The sequence below is a fragment of the Leptonotus elevatus genome, chromosome 8 (genome assembly GCF_054856555.1).
Source record: "Leptonotus elevatus isolate MCC_2025b chromosome 8, RoL_Lele_1.0, whole genome shotgun sequence".
NCBI classification, from domain to species: Eukaryota; Metazoa; Chordata; class Actinopteri; order Syngnathiformes; family Syngnathidae; genus Leptonotus; species Leptonotus elevatus.
In genome coordinates, this window is record NC_141246.1 from 7,490,428 (window position 1) to 7,510,544 (window position 20,117).

The window sequence follows — 20,117 nt, forward strand, 5'->3', positions numbered from 1 at the left end:
GACGATTTTCCATCAAGGAGGGACAACAATCTTACAAGTAATCTATCTAATCCCGAAGCAAGCATAAAATGCTTTTTATTTTTATTATTAGTGCAATATGCAAGATTTGTTCATGTCTGCTTGTTTCCTTAATTCCGATTATTCTTTGCTGCTGCTGTATTAATTATTTTTTATTGTCCATATCGACTCCAGTGTTTCTGTTCATTGGCGTACGTGTGTGTGTGTGCGTGCATTTCATGAAAAGGTGGATTTCTATGTATTTACTTTTTATTTTTATTATTAGTGCAATATGCAAGATTTGTTCATGTCTGCTTGTTTCCTTAATTCAGATTATTCTTTGCTGCTGCTGTATTAATTATTTTTTATTGTCCATATCGACTCCAGTGTTTCTGTTCATTGGCGTACGTGTGTGTGTGTGCGTGCATTTCATGAAAAGGTGGATTTCTATGTATTTACGTTTATGTTGTAAATGTCAATATATATGACAAAACGTTTTCGTTTATTTAATGTAGGTAAGTAAAACTTGCACTGCAGTTTAAACTTTCAGCGTTGAAACGGTTGCAAATGATTGCGTAATATGCCCGAGTAGGGGGCGGAGCTTCGCCTGACACTGACAGCGGTGTCCCTCCCGCCTGACCGCCGTGCGTGCGTCTGACGTCATTGACGTAGAAAGGGGACTGTTTGTTCTGGATTTGGGGCGAGGAAGGTCCTCTGAGCGCTGACAACAGACTCAGCCAGGTATGAATTGTGCTTGCTTGGGTGACACCGGCGTATGTAGCGAGGGTGAGAAGCCGGCGGGGTCCGGTAAAAAACGCGTTAAAGCCCCATATCGGTGTTGTTTTTCCGCCCGCTGTCAAGAGTGAACCTCGGCATGAGCTGTCTTCGCGCGGGGCCTTGCACCGGTTCGGGCCACACACGCGATGGATCATTTTTGTGTCTTGTGAGGTTTACGCTCCTCATGGCGCATATTTCTTCTCGGCTCTTTTCGCCCGTCATGTATAACACGCGCTAAGGTGTTTATTGTTGTATTTAAGACTGCGCCGTCGCAGTGTATGCACGTTAGCTCGCAGTCGTGCTAAGAGCAGCTAGCCCCGCTCGAGCTGTTTGTTTGTAGCCCCCGTAGGCCGTATTCATGACATAACTTACGCGCGCCAGACGGCGTAGCCGAGGCGCTATTGCGCTGGGGGCCGTGTGCAACGTGACGTATATCGTTTTCGTGAATACAGAGCTCTCCTGGTTGTATTCTGAAAGGCCGTTTACGTGAGAAGTTGACACTTGCTGGCGAGACATGGCGACGTGCTTGCTTATCATGGAAGGTTAGCAAAGACGGCGGTGTAGCAGCTAGCACGACGCTTTTTTTGCGTGTGAGGGGCATAGACGCTGTCTTTTTTTAAGCTGCTGGTGGCTCCTATGTACACATGGCGTTACGTTAATTCCCTTTTATTTCCCTGTCGGTTGTTTTCAGACGTTATATCCACCGCGAAGAATGTAGTAGCTCAATGGCTAACAGTCCCTGCGTAGGTAAAATTATCTTCCATTTAACGGCTTCACTTTGATGTGTGCTTTTTGGATAACGTCACAAAGGTTGTTGAATGCTGCAAATCTTCTGCCTACCACTCAAAAGTGGAAATCTAAAAAAAAAATACGACTGCGAAAGTTATCTGCGAGCCTGCATCGATGATGTTTTTATCGGATGGTATTGTAAATACGAAAGGACAAAATGGGTGAGCTTGACGTCGTCATGTTCTGCGAAAACAAACTTGTTTCGTGATTGTATAACAAAGAAAACTCGTCTTTGGATTCCAGAAAGCGAAGACGTCAAATGTCACCTCATGCTTGGAACAAAAATTATTTTACACCACTTCAACAAACCAAAAGAGTACAGTTGCCTCGACTCAACTTTCGCACATTACTGACCACAACTAACACGTTTATACAGACATATTAATTCAAACACATTTTTTTCTAGCACATTTTTGTGACAGTATGCTTTTTGGCTCATGATATACTCTAATACGGCAAACTCTTGCTATTAGTGGTGTTAGGGATCCAGCCTCACTGTAAAGTACACAATGTGTGAAACATACAAAGGATGGAAATTTCATTCTCAAGGGCCCCCTTTCTCAAAAAAATAACACACAAAACAATAATATTGGAATAACCAACCAATCGTTCTCCATTCATATGTGCGTTTTGTTGTTTGAAGCAGGTATAGATGAAAGAGCAAGCTTTGAAGTCTACTTTCACTAGAGAATCACAGTGTGCGTGATGTCATGCCCTCAAATTTGCAAAATTTGAAGTAAGCAAGTCATTTTAAAATAGCTACGTGAGTTACGGATGCGTCCTATGGCAGGCACAAGCTCCCATCTCCGCCAAACTTTGACCGGACACTGTATACCATGCAGCCAAACTTTGACCGGACACTGTATACCATGCATGGACCTGACCCTAGTGTGTATCACACATGGCTCTTAGTCTTTAGTTTTAACGTACTTTAGATTTAACAGCTATCCGTTATCAGCTGTTAACTTCTGCCACTGCCAATAGCGATCCAGATCTTTTTCTGCATTAACTTAAGTTTGCTTTTGCTGTTACTAACTCCACAAGGAGCCTCGCTTGCCTGTTGGATCTCTACTAGAATCTTCCGTTACGCTGCGATCCATTGTCAACCTGGCCACTTATCAGCCAGTGCTAGCTCCTCCTCTGATAACATGGCATTTTTGAAAGACTGGAGTAGATTCGAAGGATCACAGAAAGAGTACCAGTGAATAGCTTGAATTATGTTAAACAGAAAAAAATCATGAGTAGGTGAATCGAAGCTGTTTGACTGTATCTTTTTTTAAATCCTGTCGTAAAAAATATTCTTGACTGTATCTTTTTTTAAATCCTGTCGTAAAAAATATTCTCGCATGAATTGGAATAGTCACATTAACAAGCAACAAACTACACATATGTGAGGTTATCTTGCTGAAATGCACTTGATTTCTCTTCTGCTCCTGCAATTCAATGTTATTTGTCATTTTGTTGACTAAACTTGTTTTCTCTTGTTTTTCTGTTAGGGTGACGTGCAGTTTGCACCCACAGAGCGCACATCGCTGCATCCTCGTCGACCACACAATGAACGCCCAAGCAATTTAAGTAACAGCGAGACCGCACCAAACATGTAAGTTTTCATCTATTTCGCAGAGGGGGGCGGTTCTTGGAAATTGGCCCGGGTGATAATAAACGAGGTACTACTTTGCACCAATCTATTAGTCCCCAAATTACATGTCTGCACATTTTCAGTACGCAACAGTGGCACTTTCCGTTGATCTTCCGAGACAGCCAATGCCCACAACAATGGTCAATGATGCTCCTGGTTCCCCACATATAGCTGAATTGTCTCATTAAGCGTCATGCATTATTCAGTGATACTGAACTAAATGATTGGAAATACCCATTCTCTGAATGTTAACATTTGGAAGCAAAATTTCTTCATTTGCACCGTGTTGTACCAATATATGTTCCTTCTTGGCAACAGGGTTATAATAGCTTGGGATTTTTCATTATAGTTTTTATTTCATTTTGACTTTTTTTATTCCGTTAGTTTGAATTAGTTTTTAGAGCAAGTTTATTATTGTTGAGTATTTTTTATTTTATTTAGCTTTTTTAAATGCTTCGTTTCATTTTATATTATTTTTGGTAATCAATATATGTTGTATTTGTTGAGTGAAAGCAAAAAACAAGGCACTAAGTATTGGCTAATAAACTACAATTCACAAATGACTGACCTTCCTTATGTACAGCGGAACAGTAATATGGAAATAAGTAAAAATGAAAATAAAAGACCCTTTTGCAATTATATTAATTTTAGATTTAGTTAGTTTTATAAAGGTGAACGATTTTCAGACAGTTGTCATTTTTTAAAAGCTCTATTTTTATTTTATTAACTAAAAAGTGTTTTAAATTTTTGTTTTTTTCTCATTAATTTTTGTTAACTATAATAACCTTCCTTGTCAAAACAGCAGTTGTTTTTGCACGTTTGCATAATCTTGCTCACCAACAAACAAACTTGCAATTTAAAGATTATGGAGGCGCTATGTCAACAGCAATGCACCGGAAAGATCTGAAGCAACAACCAAAGAAGAAACAGCTTTCTTTTTTCTTTTTTAACTTTAGTGTACCGAAGAAGAAACAGATCATGGAGCAACCGTTGCACACGCCCATTTCCTGGTTGCGAGTCAGAGGTGGCGCGCTCCAGCCATTGCCAAAGTCATAAAAATAAACATAATAGTGTTTCACAACAACGCTAATTACAATTTAATATAGACTAGTAGATGAATTTTTAGTGATTGTATTTAAACAATGGCAAAAATTCATGTCAACTTTATATTCATATAATTTCTAATTTCTAGTCCCTGATCGTAAAATGTCTGCAGGAGGGCGGCCCATAATGGTATCGGTCACCACCGCGAGTACCAATACCTTAAAATAAGACTGGTATTGACACCGATACCTGGTATCGGTAGTTACCCATCATAGTCAGGGTGATACCACCTCTGCCTCAATTTGAGCCAGGAAAAACCCCGTTTGCAGTACACAGTGACTCCAATGTCCCTAAAACTTGAGCTATGTATTAAAAAGCGGTAACTTCTCTTCCTGTGCCTTTTTTTTTTAAACCCATCAGGTGATATCTCAACCAAATGATAAAGGCTCATATTTGGAAAAAACAATTGGATAAGCGGGATATAAAATTGATAAATGTATACTTTTATACCTGCCTTAAGGAAGTATAAAATGCAGTTTTTGTGTGTGTTGGTTGTTGAAGGGTTAAGACAATAACATTCAGACACACCTAATGTATTTGTGGTGAGGACTGTTGGAACTGGCAGTGCAAGCGTTTACAAAGGTTTACTGAAGTGATTGTGAGTTGCTGTGGGATACGAGGCATTGTTTTGGTCTTGATGCTAAGCGAGAGAGAACACTTTAATCCCAAAACTCTTGCTGCTGTTGAACAGAGAGTCAAGCGAGGAGTGGAATGGCCTGAGGGGGATCCCCCCGGTGCCGCCTGCCCCCGCCAGGTCCAATCTACCTAAACTGACTGCTCGGCCGCTGCAAACCACCACTGTGATGGGGGACGGACTGGAGCCAGGCAGCAGCCACAACCCTCCCTCGGCCCCGCAGCCTCACATCCTGAATCCTGCGTCGCCCGAAATAGGGAATTCCACCAGACCCAAACGACAGACCAACCAGCTACAGGTGTGTAAAAGAGACCGCTGCTTTTTGTTGTACTTAATTGTGGAGATTGGCAGCCAGGAATCTACAACTGACTCTGCTCATTTTCTCTTTTCAGTACCTGCTCAAAGTGGTACTGAAGACAATATGGAAACACCAGTTTGCGTGGCCCTTTCATGCTCCCGTAGATGTCGTCAAACTCAATTTACCCGTGAGTCCTATGTTTTTGTAGCTCAAATTGCCTAGTGGCAAGGTTTGTATTGTAGCAAGTATAGGGTACCACTACCAGTACCGTACCGTACCGTACCGTAAGCTTTAGCCAGCACAAATGACACAATACCATAATTTCCAAATACTGGTACTTGGAGGGGCCATGGGACTGACAAGACTCACTTTCGGCAAGAAACATGAGGTGCATTCAAAGACAGTAGGATATTTCATGCGCAGAAAAAAAAAACATCCATGCGTTATAAACAAATATATAACTGTGGGATTTCTAACAAGCTACAAAAGCTGACAAAGGAGAAAAATGATGGGGGTGAAATCACTTTGCTATTTTACTTAATTACAATCAATGCCCAAAGGCTGAAGAAATAAACAAATCTTTTTGATGTCCTAATGCTTTTATACAGTTACTGTATCTAAATAAAAAGTTAAATGTTTTGTGCTCAATTGTTCTAAAGTGTGTAAAAATGTTCTTTTCTTTTTTTTCATTTTTGCAGGAAAAAAATATTAGTATCCTAGTATTTTTTGAATTAAATACAAATAAAACAAACAAAGTTGTTTGGCTGTCAGCTATTATTTCATTGCTTTTTACAGTTGTTTTGTTGTTTTTGGCATGATATCGTTTCAGTACTGGTATCACAAGGTATTTTAAGCAGTTTTTAATATCAAAGTCAAAATTTTGGTATTGTGACAATACTAGGCCAGGTAGGTATGTGTTAAATTTGAGAGCTGTCAAACGATTACGTTTTTTTAATCAGATTAATCAGATTAATCACATCTTAGAATTTTGATTAATCACCATTAATCATATAAAAAGGCTTTTCATCAAAAAATTCTGCCTGCCAAATTTGAAGAGCACCTGTTATGTTATTTGTTATAAGGCCGTCTTCAACATTTTTTGATCTACTGCACACTCTCATCCTCTTTTTCTAATCAGATAATTACTTGCATAATTTGAAATAGATAAAAAAAGACCCCCAATAGTTTGACATGAACAAATATTCTGAATGTTATACATACCTGTGCTATTTTTAACGTAACCATCCGCTGTCTAGCTAAAGGGTCATCTGCGGTCAAAATTAATACGATTAATCTGCGTTAATACAGGATATAAATGCAATATTGTTCTGTGATTAAACAATGAGTTAACGCTTTAACTTTGACAGCACTAGAAATTGCAGTTGAACACAATACATACTGGTTGATCAGATTAGTCAAGCGTTTGGAAACCATTTAAACATATTTCTGATGAGGATATAGGGAATATATTTAATAATTAATCCCAGAGTCAATCTGTCACCATATAAAACCTTGAATATTTCACATGCATTTGTTCATATTTTCGCCTGTCATACAAGTGTAATTAGAAATTAACTGCTGGGTGATAAAAATAGAAATGGTGTACTCACGCTTTGATGAATGAGGGACGCTGGTGAAGGTGGATTACTAAAGGCAAGTAAACTCAAGACTTTAGGCATAGTTTTTCAACACTCCTGTCATAAACGTGAAAAAAAAAAGAAGGTGTTTTATATCCATATTCTACTGAGCACCCAAGACAGAGGTGCAAGCTTCCCACTTGGCAGTCAGTTACTTTCCAGTTCATGGTTGACATCACACTTTTCCTTCCCTTCTGACATCACTGCTATGCTTCTGTGGTGTCATCATGAAGAAAAACACACAAAATAAGGCAAAAACACACTTGCGGTATTAACACTTCAGGTGCTCAAGTCATGATGTTTTTGCACAATTTTAAACTTCGACCGGTTTCAGAATAGTACAACTTTGTATATCAAGACTGTCATTTTGTAGTCTGTTAACTCAAGTTCTATATATGTTATGAGTACATCCTGTTGCGACAGAAGTTACCAATAGTATACTCACTATAAAATAAGAGAAGTTAACTTTTAATTGGAAGCTGTCACCTAAAAAGATGAGAATTCACTGAAATGAACTCATTGTATGACATCCAGTAAAATTTAAAGATAAGCTTCAAATTCTGTCTAGCACAGTGTTGACAGGGGATACCAACCTGACCTTTAATCTTAGCCAACAGCAGTTGAGATAGCCTTTAAAGTATTTTGCCTTTGTCCCATATTTCTAGGACTACAATAAAATAATCAAAACCCCAATGGACATGGGTACAATAAGAAAACGCCTGGAGAACCACTACTACAAAAATGCCCAGGAGTGTATTCATGACTTCAACACCATGTTCACCAATTGCTACATCTACAACAAGGTCAGTAGCTGGGAACAGCTTGTTCGAATTTAAGGCTAATGTAACAAACTGCGCATTGCTTGATGCAGCCCAGCGATGACATTGTGTTGATGGCAAAAGCCTTGGAGAAACACTTCCTCCAGAAGATCACACAGATGCCGCAGGAAGAGACAGAAATTGCTGTGGTCGCCAAGGGGCGCCGCGGCATAAAACGAGAGCCTGGTAAGGATCGTAGCTCGACTTCAGCTTATACTCGGAGCTTCTCGTGTTCACTCATTTTTGTGCTTGATTTCAGCTCCGATCAGCATGTCCGAATCAAGCCAAGACCTATCTTCCCCATCTAGCACCCCACACACACGAGGATTTTCGTCCCCTTCCACCCTCCCACAGACCCACCCGTCGCCAACCCCGCCTGCGCTGGCCCAGCCCCCACGTGTGCCTCCTACACCCACAGCCCACGCACCCCATCTCGGACCTCCGTACCCACTCTCAACAGCAGGCATACTGCCCCAGGGCATGACCGCTGTGGCCCCTCCGACGCACCCAGGCCTCCATTCTAGCCCGATGTTGCAGAACGCCCCCGCTCTCATCAAGGTACCTACAAGGGGACTAGGGCTGGATGATATGGTTTTAAATTAAAACCTGGTTGTTGTTATTTGTTTAGTTTTTTCACAAAAACGCTAGTCCCGATTTTATATATATATATATATATATATATATATATATATATATATATTATATTATATAGCTTTACTTTTTTTAGTTTTCAATTACTTAGAGAAATTAGTATTTCGGAATCAATCGCCCAGCTCGAAAGGAGAGTCGGCTATTACCAACCTGGTGACATGATGTCATTTTGTTTATATCCTTTGACCGCTTGTGATGATCCAACAGCAAAGGAAGAGCCAGAAGAGGAAAGCGGACACCACAACGCCCACAGCCAATGACCAGCTCAGCGAATCATCTCCTGTCTCGGCAGAGAGTCGAACTCGCCGCGAGAGCAATCGCCCGTCAAAGCAGCCCAAGCGAGACCCGTCGCAGCCTGACTCCCAGCACCACCTGGTGGTTGCTGGTTTGGAGACTGGGGACATGTTGACGCCCAAACGTCAAGATCAGATGCATTTCTGCGCCCTCCTTGTCAAAGAGATGCTGTCCAAGAAGCACTTTGCGTACTCGTGGCCCTTTCACCTACCAGTTGACGCAAAAGCTCTCGGCCTTCATGACTACTATGACATTATCAAGCATCCCATGGACCTCAGCACGATCAAGGTAATTATGAATACTCTTGGATGATTTGTTTTTATTGTACTAGCCTTCAACAAATACTTACGCTGGAAATACTACGGTTGCTCAAAATCTGTTGTGGGACATTGTTGAAGCTGCTGATTTGTTCAGATTTTGAAACAGTTTTTCCCGATAAAAAATAATGGAACTAGAAATAGAGCACCCTGCTATTTGCGGAGGATAGGCACTGAGGCGTCCATGAATAGCAAATCTGTGAGATTCGACACTCCCCTAGAAATAATTAGAAGTGCCTTGATATTTTTCCTGACATATTTGATCGTATTACAAATCATAAAAGAGGCATTGCACTTCCTACGGATTCCACTGTACTTTGAATTTGAGCATTCTTTGTCCGGTATTTCACATTTTAGTTTAAAAGATTACTGGTGCTAAAACACACCCGTTAACACCTTGAGGGATGTAAGGAATGGGTGATGTTTTTCAGATGCTCTTTGTACTGTCCTGCATTGGGGGTTTTTTCGGTTAAAAACCTAAAATGCCTCTAAAAAAATGTTTACCTCCTTTAGAAAAAGCTGGACAACAGACAGTACAGAGACCCTCAAGAGTTTGCAGCAGACGTCCGATTGATGTTCTCCAACTGTTACAAGTATAATCCACCAGGCCACGATGTGGTGGCCATGGCTCGGAAACTACAGGTGAGCGTTTCGTCCTTTGTACATTCTCCCCAAAAATGCTTTGCTCTCTAAGTACCACCGTACTGACGCACTTTAAAAGACTAGTAGTAAGTAGGCCCCTAATAATAATAATAATTAATCGCAATGACTTCAGCCCTAGCTGAGTGGGTGTGTAGCAAATATCTATCTTGAATCTCTGTCAATTTTCACACAAAACTACAGTATGCCAATTAAGACAACTATTCATCAGCATGCGTGGTTATGCTGGACCTCCCAAAAAAGGGTGCGACCGACTGAAAAAATTGTCAGACCAGTGTTACCAGTCCACATCTTACTGTAGAGCCCTGAATTGAAATAATTACATGCCTCGTTTTTTTCCCCCTCTCCTGCTAAAAACGCTATCTTGCACCTCGTCATAGGACGTCTTTGAGATGCGTTTTGCCAAGATGCCTGATGAGCCAGAGGAGACCGCCCCGGTTCCCACACCGTCATCTGTCCTCCTCCCTGCCCCCTCCACTCGGCAAGCACCGCCACCACCGCCCGTTGTCTCAGAAGACAGCAGTTCCAGTATGTCCGAATCCGAGTCCTCAGCAGGAGACTCTGATCAAGAGAGGCAGCAGCGATTGGCTGTGTTACAGGAACAGGTTAGAGCAGTGGTTTTCAAAATCTTTACACAAAGTACCACCTACAGCTAGTAGGCTCAGGTGTTTATCAAATTGAGGCAGGGATTTTATTCCTATAATTGTAACATCTTTGTTAGCAACTGTAGTGTTGTGCAGTTTGAATGTAACACCGTAACTACAGTATATGTAGGAAAAAATTATCATTTAAAATATATTGCTCATAGAAGTTTGATTTTTTTTTTTTTATCTACGTAAGTCAATGTTTTTAAACATTTATTCACGCTTAAATGAAAACGTTTTGTACTTAAAAGTTAAATAAAATTGAAATGCACTGGATTACAAAAAAGTTCAACCCCACAAGGTTATGTATGTTTTTAATATTAAATCAGTGATTCTTTCACATACCATTAGAGGGCGCCCCGTACCACCAGTGGTACAAGTGCCACACTTAAGAATCAATGGGTGAGCGGATTCATTTTAGGGAGGGTTTATGAGGCTGTTGGTTTTGCATGTTTGTAAACCACATGTCTTCATGTCCTCTGCACAGCTCAAAGCTGTCCACGAGCAACTGGCCGCGCTCTCTCAGCCTCAGGTCTGCAAGCCCAAGAAGAAAGAGAGGGAGAAGGAGAGGGAGAGGGAGAAGGAGAGGGAGAGAGAGAGGGAGAAGGAGAAAGAGAAAGAGAAGAAGAAGAAGAAGGAAAAGCACAAGAAAGTGGGAATGGAGGAACCCACCGAGCCTGCCGTGCTTCAGGTTTCTAAGAAGAGCAAAATCAGCAAAGACATGCTCATTCCGAAGAAGGAGAAGAAGAAGCCTGGGTTGGTAGCTTTTGAACGTTTCTACAATGAATGCTATTCGCAATGCTGTGTTAAAAAAAGTTCATGCATTAAACAATTAATAGAATAGAATGAAACATACTTGAAATGGCACAATGGATATATAGACAGGTTATCAAGGTTTTTTTTCTACTGGAAATCAGCCACAATTTATTCTAGTTAAAATTTTTATTAAATTCTGGTTTAATTTGTGTTGCTGAAACACCAGATAAATATAGTATATTATTATTAAATGTTTTCTATTTATGACGTGAAACTTTGATTTACCAACACCCCCACTAGATAGTGTTGATACACTGACTTTGTGCTAGTTTTCTTACCATATTTATAGGCATTAGCCAGCCTTGTCATGACATATTGTGACCTATTCCTTTATGACACGTCTGTTAACACAGTTCAAAGGTAAATGATGCATTGTCTAATCAGCTGATGCGTTTATGAATTGCAGTAAGAAAGAAGGCGTCAAAAACAGTCGTCCCGCTGTGGCCCCTCAGCCTGGGCCAACACCTCTCGTCCCTTCAGCCTCCCTCGAAGCAGAAGATGACATGGGTATGCATGTTAGCTCATAAAAATGTGTCCATGAATACTCTGTAATTTATAAAAGTAGATGAATAGGAATATTATTACAAAATGAAAAATAGATATTTTTACTCTTTTGCACATTTAGGAGCAGCATTAGTTGCATGAAGCACTTCAGGATAGTATGTAGATGATATTGGTTGAATAAACCATGTTAAACATTGTGCCGTTGCTTGAATAGCAGCCATTTTTAGGGGTTTATTTAACAACCCATTTCATCAACAGCATTAGTAAATCGAGGTACCAGCTTGCATTTGTAATATTTTAAAACAGCATTGTGTGACACACTGTCCACCGTGTATATTGTCATTACATTTGGTCTAATGTAATCCTGCTCCTTACCCTCACCAGACTTGTTCGGGAGCGCGGCAGCTGTCGGAGGCAAGCCCATGTCGTACGAAGAGAAGCGCCAGCTGAGCCTCGACATCAACAAGTTGCCCGGCGACAAGCTGGGCCGTGTTGTGCACATAATCCAGACCCGAGAGCCATCCATGAAGAACTCCAACCCGGACGAAATCGAGATAGACTTTGAGACACTGAAGCCTTCCACGCTCCGCGAGCTGGAGAAATATGTATCAAGCTGCCTCAAGAGGAAGAAAAAGTCGTCGGGTAGGCTTTTTCAAATTGATTCATTGTTGGGGCTGTATTACATATGATCCACCTGACTCACCTTTTCTCTGAGTTATAACACTGGGGAGCAATTTGGACAAGTTCTATTGAGTTAGATTTTTATGCTAATTAAAACTAAAATCTTATTTAAATTTGTTCAATATTTACCACCAAAAATCTTCATGTGACTGGGGAAAGCGGACAACCATCGAGTCATTTGGCTCTGTGACTAGAATACCAGAAAAACAGTCACAAGCTTGTGCTTTAGGCTGCCCAACACAGGTGTTTAGTTGTGTTGGCCGTCTCATAATAGCGGCAGAAAGTGACTACAAAGCAATGTGTCTGACATATATTACATATATGCTTTAGCATGTCTGAGAGTGTAAGATGCTTTTTTTAAATTTATAAATAAATGTATGCTTGGTTACAGAAGAGATTATATTTGCTTGTTTGAACATCCACTGTCACTGTAGAAAAGCCCCCGGAAATGACAAACGTCACAAAGTTGAAGACGGGATCTTCATCGTCGGGCACCAGTGACTCCTCTGATAGTGAAGATTCTGACAATGGTACCAAAATATATACACCACCATTTTATTTATTATTTAATTCTAAAAGCTTCTAATTGACCGTATTTCTGTTTAGCAGGGCTGGTTCCCAAGCAGCAGAAGACGCTGTCCAACAAGGACACAAAGAGGACACAGCAGCAGTCCGTCACCGGCCCCAGCGCGCCACATTCTCAAGTGGTCCAATCCAAACTGCCGTACATCGCTCCCTCCACAATTCCTGTGTCGGTCCCCATCTCTGTTCCCATCCCCACTCCTGTCCCCGTCCCCGTCCCTGTCCCTGTCCCTGCTCTGGAATCCTCCCAGATGTTGAGCACCGGATTTGACCCATTGGCCCACTTTATGAACCCTCACCTCACCCAGCCCAACAACGAGCCCGGTCCAGTCATCACAACTGCCTGTCCCCCGCTCACCTCTGCCCTCCTCAACGTTACCACGCCTGTTGGCACCACACCTACTGAGACGCACCCCTTCCTGAACCAACATCCCATCGTACCCGCGCCAGGTCAGTGCCATTTTGCAATTAGGGGTGGGATAGATGGATTTTTATCATCTTTATTAGAGGTGCAAAAATGTGTCCATTAAATCGGCAAATACTCAATTATAAAACTAATTGATAATTATTTTTTTCTAGTCTTATTTCAGCTTCTCAATAGTAAATATCCCATTTTTGTAGTCATCCATTAAAGTAGACTGATTATCTTGTTTTCTTTTATCTGATTTTAGTTACACGATAACCAGTTACTCCTATTACTCCTTTTATGAAAAATCACTTCTTACACACATCACACAATGGGATACTAGCTCAGTATAATATTTTATTTTATTTTAAATAGGTTTAAAAATATATATATATATTGATAGCGACTGATGAAATATTTAAACGTAATACACTTTTCAGCCATATCGCCCTGTCCTATAAACAATTCCACGTCATACCTGTGTGCTACATTTGCCCCCAAAAAACTGCGTGTCTAATACTAATACTTTGCAAAGTATCGATACTTTTGACAACGCTACACTGTAGTACAACAAACAATGCCTCTAATGGTGTCATTCAAAATTAAGCTATTTTCTTTGTGAAGGCTGAATTTTTGATACAGCTCTTGTATCAAATCTCATAATGTTGTGGCAGCACAGTAGAATCTTTTGATCAAATTGTCTTATTTTGTACTCCTTTCTTTCCAGCCATCCATAGCGCACTTCCCCAGCAGCCAGCACGCCCAAGCAGCCACGCAGCACCACTTCCTTCCAAGAACACTCAGCCGCCTCCTTCCTCGCTCCTCTCCCTGCCCACGCCGACACCTCATCTTCAGAACTCGCTTCCTCTCCCTCTGCCCCAGCCTGCTCCACGGCCCCGAGTACCTTCGCCGCCATCGCACGGGATCTTAGGCACCCTCTCCGCTCAGCCGCCCCAGGCCCTGCTTGAGGACGATGACGAGCCTACGCCCACCAGTGCGGAAACGCCACCCCTCAGCCAGGTGCAAAGCTTCCTGCAGTCGCTCCAACCGCGGCCATCCGGACAGGTTCAACCGCTGCACTCGCCCGCGCAGGGCGCCGCTCAACTGGGGCCTCCAATGCAAGCCGCGATGACGAGCGCCCCCGCGCCGATGCATCGGCACAGCTCGGCCCACAGCCACACGCAGCAGTCCTACCCGCATGCTCTTGCCGCAGCGGTGCAGCAACAGAAGGGTGCGAGCCTCCAGCAAAAGCTACAACATTTGCAGCAGCAGCAGCTACAACATTTGCAGCAGCAGCAGCAGCAGCAGCAGCAGCAGCAGCAGCAGCAGCAGCCCTCGCCACGCATCAAGGCCGATCAATTCTCTACCGGTAAGACGTTCAAATAAGCCGTGCAGATCGTAATGCACTTTCAGTTCCAACGCGGGAGTTTGCAAATAGTGAAAAAGCACAAAATAATTGATCAACGCACCCAACTTGCTTACGAAAGTTAGCTAGCGTGATCCTAATGATATGTTCAATTGAAGGTGAAAGACGCTTTGCCTTTGTTGTCCTTTGGGATTTTGATTGCGGGATAGTGCAAACTTAGCTGCTTCATGCCATAACAAGTAAAAATCAGGTTTGTGGTGGTTATGATAAATAGCGATTGAGCTAACCGTAGCATAACACATCATGTGAAATGCCATGGACATGCTAACAAAACTCGCATCAACATCGTGACAGTTAATAAACCTTTACTAGTGTTTCCCAACCTCTGTTGTGTCCAAAGCACTCGTTTTCCATTAGAAAAAGCTCATGTCATGCCATCAAACATAAATGTCACAAAACTTTAAAATACTGAAATCATTTATATTGGGCTTTTTTTGTTTGTTTGGTTGTTTTTTGGCGACAATGCACATTTTCAATAGCTGTTCCTCTTGCAGGTTGCCTGCGTGATAGTCCCTCTCCACTCATGATGCATTGCCCGCTGATGCCTCAGTTCCAGACGACAGGACAACAGTCACCCTCACAAATCAAGAAAAACGTCAGTCATTGGTTCACTGGCCAATAAAACTATATACTACTAAGCTTAAGACTATTCTGAGTGTGTGCAGATGTTTTGGTCTTGTATATTTGGACATTCATTGTTATGTGTGTTTAGGATCAGAGGTCGAACTTGGTAAAAGAGGAAAAAACGTCGCACTCGCCGGTGCTGACACCGCCCCCATTCAACCCTGCAATACGCCAAGACACACAAAAACATGACAGCAAACACAGTAAGTACCTTTGAGTCTTCACTATTAAGTTATACAGTAAAATAAAATACAATATTTCCTCAAATAGTTCCCTCTCTTTATTAACCATCGAGTGTAGCATCCTGAGAAAAGTCTGCAAATAAAAGTTGTCGTTGCCTCTATTGACTGCCGTGATGGATGGATGCATGCATGACATCTGTAAAGCTGGAGTTTATGGTGGAGTTTTACAACAGAAAAGCGGCTGATTGTTGTTCTTTTGGCAGTATGTTTAGGATCATTGTCATAGTGCTTGGTGAATGAACACATTTTTTTTAAATGTATAATTGCCTCCCTTAGGATTAGATGGGAAGTCATCCGATGGTTCTCGTGCCAGTTCCCGCCTCACCGACCACGTGGTGCAAGCCTGCCCTCCACAGGACACCAAATTCAAGCAAGAGCCCAAAACGCCCACGGCGTCCAAGAGGACTCCGGTATGTTTGACAGCACGATGAATGCACCCTTTTTGTATCATTTAAGTCCAACTACCATCTGAAAACATACTTTTATACTTCTATATGTCTAAATTAGATTCAATCGAACGGTACTTAAATGTATGGATTGAAAAAAATAACAGTTGTATGGCGTTTGAACATTTGATTTGGTGATTCTTGTGCAAACCACTGGAGGGTTCCCGTGTTCCCTACTTTTAAACAATGTATTGTATGGAATAAAAAAAAAAAAGAAGTCAGCCCCTGTAGTAGTGCACAGTTTGATCATTTGATTTGGTGATTTTTCTTTTTTTGCATACCACTAGAGGGATCCGTGTTGCCCACATTAAGAGTCACTGATTTAAGCGCATGACCTCACCCATCTCAGTTGAACACACCATTTTCATCAAACTACTGTGTCTCATACCGCCTTAACTACATCTTTTGTTACCGTCTCCCAGGATGTGAAGTTAAAGAACATGGGCTCCTGGGCCAGCTTAGCCCAGAGGTCTCAATCCACGCCGGCATCGGCCGTCCGCTCGTCCAGCGACAGTTTCGAGCAGTTTCGACGGGCGGCCAGGGAGAAGGAGGAGCGGGAGAGGCAGTTGAAGGCTCAGGCGCAACAGGCCAGGAGAGAGCAGGAGAAGCAGCGGTAGGTCGCAGCACAGGTTCCCAATCTAAAAATAATGATAATAATTTAAGTTGCAAAAAGTATCATGAAATAATGATTATCTCGTATCAATTTGCTGACCTCATTTTGAAGCTCTCGTTCTGTATGAATGGCAACATGCAAATAACATCAGATAGTTGCACCACCGACCTGCCATTGTTCTGTCACAATACATGGTGGGTGTAGATAGATGAACGAAGATGTATTATTTGAAGTAAATAAGTAATCATTTTCAGACCAAGTAAATTCGATTTTTTGCTTTGGCTTACCTTACAAGAGAATTAGGTACAAATAATAATAATTGTAATTTGAGTAGTGAGTAAGATCACTTTAATTGCATTTTCAGTTGCCGGTTTCTCTCTTGGACCTTCCAATAAATATTAGGCAATCCCCCTCTCTATCCGCTTCAAAAATGTGTCTTAAAACACACCTTTGGTCTTCCAAATGGCTTTTGACTAAATAATTTATCAACTCGTTAATCCAATAAAGTTAAATACAATTTCAAAATATTTTTAATGCAATATTTTTTTTTACATATTAGCATACATTTTTATTTCAATTAATCAATTATTTTATTTTATTTTTCTAATTTTGTATTTTACTAATCTAGCATATAACCAGCACTAAGAAAACAAATCATGCAAAAAATATTGTTTGTTTTCGTTTCGTTTATTCACACAGACAAAAAGACAATATAAAAACAGTTGTAACATTTAAGTGTGCAGGAGAGATCAGGAAACCCATATCGGGTTTATTAAAAAAAAAAAAAGATCTCGCCTCATACATAATCTTTATATTCAGTATACATATTCAATGCAGAAACAAATATAAAACAGTTATAAAATAACCGTAATACACCAAGAGCATTCAAAGAAAGGACTTTATAAGAATTCCAATAAAAAAAATAAACTACAATGTATCTATTACCACAACTCTGTTATTAGGCCAATTTACATTATGGTTTAGTGACTTTTGCTTAATAAATATATTTTTGAGTTTGATTTTGAAGTTATCTATTGACGTTGACTGAGCGGATATATTTATTCCATAACTGGGCCGCCCTATATATTGCGAATGTGGCAAGCGGGCTCACGTTCATAACAGTTCATCCTCTTTCTAGCTCGTTCCTTTTGTTGTTCCGCAGCCACGACGACGACACCGTGGATCACACCCGCCGTGCACAGGATGACACCCGCCGACGGCAAGAGCAGCAGCAGCAGCAACAGCAGCAACAGCAGCAGCAGCCATCGCCCCTCGCGCCCACGCCTCCCGCTTCCACACCGCCCACTCACTCGCCGCAGCCTCCGGCCATCCCGCCTCCAGCGCCGTCCCCAACTTCCTCAGCCGCGCAAAACGCCCTCGACCAGCAGAGGGAGATGGCGCGTCGTCGTGAGCAGGAGAGGCGCAGGAGGGAGGCGGTACGTTACCACGGTTGACAAAATAAACAAGCCTACCCTTGGCTTGGGAATTATTTATTACTTTCAGGTAGCAACTCAGCCTCCCACAATAGAGATAATTTGATTTGTATTAACATCAGCTAATTTGATTTGTATTAACATCAGCATCCGGTGTGATGTATTTTGAAAGCTTTTCATTTATACATCCATGTGTGTGGATGATACAAGCGAGCGCTTCCAACGTTCTTCTGCAGTGTTGCCAGTTTAAAAGGGATTTTCGATACAATTTTTTCCCCCAACCAATACCAGTAAGAGTACTCAACTCTTGAGTAATCAACGATCACAAGTACCATATAAACCCCCCCACCAAAAAAACATCCCCACAATTTAGTGACCTATTTTGTGACTTCTAACCCGTCAAGCAACAATTTATACAAAATAATAATATGAATAAATACATAATTTCAAATGAACAAATATGTCATTTTAATGACTACATGTAATTGTTTTTGAAAATTTTATTTCCAACAATCTACACAAGTAGCAAGCAGCTTGTTGACCTTGTCCTGTCAAATCATTTTCTCTCCTACGCAGATGGCCGACACCATCGACATTAACTTCCAGAGTGACCTGATGGCCATTTTTGAAGAGAATCTCTTCTGAGTCGGAAGGTGCGGCGGTGGCTGTGTGTAAAGGACCTACACACGCGCACACATACTCACACACACCGACGTGGTGAGCTAATAATATACATGCCCTCACATGAACATCCGTATATGGACTACATAGTACATGTCCCCGATCTCACGCCGTCTTTTATTTTCCCTCGGAGCGCAGATACGTTTTGGTGTCTGACGTGATGTTTATAGTTGTTGGCTCACAAAATTGAGTTAAAAAAACAAAAAAAAATCCTTTAAAAGGCAGAGTGATAGTCAAGGGGGCGAGTTGAGAAAATGATTTAATTCAAAGTAATGAAGTGGAAGACGAGGCAAAAGATGATGAAAGGCGCACAGACTTTTGTTCTTCCCCTCTATTTTAACTGTGTTATTCCGAGATGGGAGTTGTAGCTGGTCTCGGACTTAATGGGCTTATTTTCTCAGGACACAGCGGCACAGAACCCCCCCCCCCCTTCTACTTCGTGGCGTAAACCCTTTTTTGCACGAGTTGAGTTGAAACGAGACCTGGCGACCGAGCGATTAATAAGAAAGCCCACGAGTGTGTCCTCTCTGCCTTAGCGCTCTGGCCTGTATTGTCTATGATCACACCCTACAAATTATACATATTATATATAAATAGATACATGAATATATATTCTATACAAAGACAAGGCAACAAAAGGAGAACACAGGAGGAATTGGTTTGTGTGCGCGCGGGGGTGACGATCTTTTGAGCGCGGCCTTTTTTGTTTTGTTTTGTAGAATTTACTGTAAAGAAAAAAAAACTTTTTATGATGCCATTGATGATTTTTGTCTTTTTTCCCCTCTGTCTGTTTGATCCTCCCACCAACGCGCCTGCTCTATGCCAAAACTATTGAGTTCTGAAAGTCCATTCACGTTCTTTCACTTTATGAGAGAGGCTGTTTTTATTGCTTTATTTAACCCGCCCTACCCCTTTTGAAATCGGAGTATTTGCGCAGCATTTTTTGCTCTGGATTTTTACTCGCGTCTTCTCTGCACTTTCACTCTTTTACACCCACTTCCCATTCAAAGTATCATTTTCTGTCATGCTATACATGTTTAGGGTTTTTTAAGCCATCTCGCCCTTCAAGTCATGCAGCCCCCTTGTAGATTTTTCTTTCTGATGTGTTTCCATTGTGATTAGGCTTTCTGTACCCTGGCCTGCACACCTATGAGTGTTCTAAACATTCTAATGAGTTGATCCCATCAACCCACAACCACCACCCCCTTTTCTTACTTGCTTGTTTTTGGACTTTTATTTTGTGGTTCTTACCTTCATACGCCTCCTTTTCCCCACCCCTCTGATTAATTTTTTCCAGAACAACCTTGTTGGTATGTTGACAAGTGAGGCATTGAGGTCAATAGATTCATCTTCAGACTATGGACATTTTTTTTAAGAAAAGTATTAAAATAATATTTTAAAAAC

At 41.4% G+C, this 20,117-nt stretch overlaps 1 protein-coding gene across 6 annotated transcripts; it reads left to right on the top strand.

Moving 5' to 3' along the window:
- Window positions 1–598: 598 nt before the first annotated feature.
- Window positions 599–20,117, top strand: LOC147169547 (bromodomain-containing protein 4-like). 6 transcript variants are annotated; one of them, XM_086082414.1, is made up of 22 exons: window positions 599–738; window positions 3,060–3,163; window positions 4,998–5,238; window positions 5,333–5,425; window positions 7,541–7,678; window positions 7,747–7,879; window positions 7,953–8,251; window positions 8,552–8,926; window positions 9,469–9,597; window positions 9,996–10,220; window positions 10,747–11,015; window positions 11,482–11,582; window positions 11,964–12,221; window positions 12,695–12,790; window positions 12,867–13,292; window positions 13,976–14,617; window positions 15,169–15,269; window positions 15,387–15,501; window positions 15,817–15,950; window positions 16,409–16,599; window positions 17,762–18,035; window positions 18,609–20,117. In XM_086082414.1, exons 3-22 carry the CDS (start codon window positions 5,110–5,112, stop codon window positions 18,675–18,677), a joined length of 4,197 nt encoding a protein of 1,398 aa, XP_085938540.1. In that variant the 5' UTR covers window positions 599–738; window positions 3,060–3,163; window positions 4,998–5,109; the 3' UTR covers window positions 18,678–20,117. The 6 variants fall into 6 exon arrangements, with proteins under 6 accessions (XP_085938540.1, XP_085938542.1, XP_085938541.1 ...); XM_086082416.1 differs by lacking the exon at window positions 599–738 and adding an exon at window positions 808–1,316; XM_086082415.1 differs by lacking the exon at window positions 599–738 and adding an exon at window positions 1,323–1,521.

Bases quoted from the DNA above. Each gene is read 5' to 3' on its own strand.
- LOC147169547 (XM_086082411.1), top strand. From the start codon at position 1,593: ATGCTGCAAATCTTCTGCCTACCACTCAAAAGTGGAAATCTAAAAAAA. The intron at 11,583-11,963 runs GTATGCATGTTA...TACCCTCACCAG, and splicing joins CGAAGCAGAAGATGACATGG to ACTTGTTCGGGAGCGCGGCA. The intron at 15,270-15,386 runs GTCAGTCATTGG...ATGTGTGTTTAG, and splicing joins CCTCACAAATCAAGAAAAAC to GATCAGAGGTCGAACTTGGT.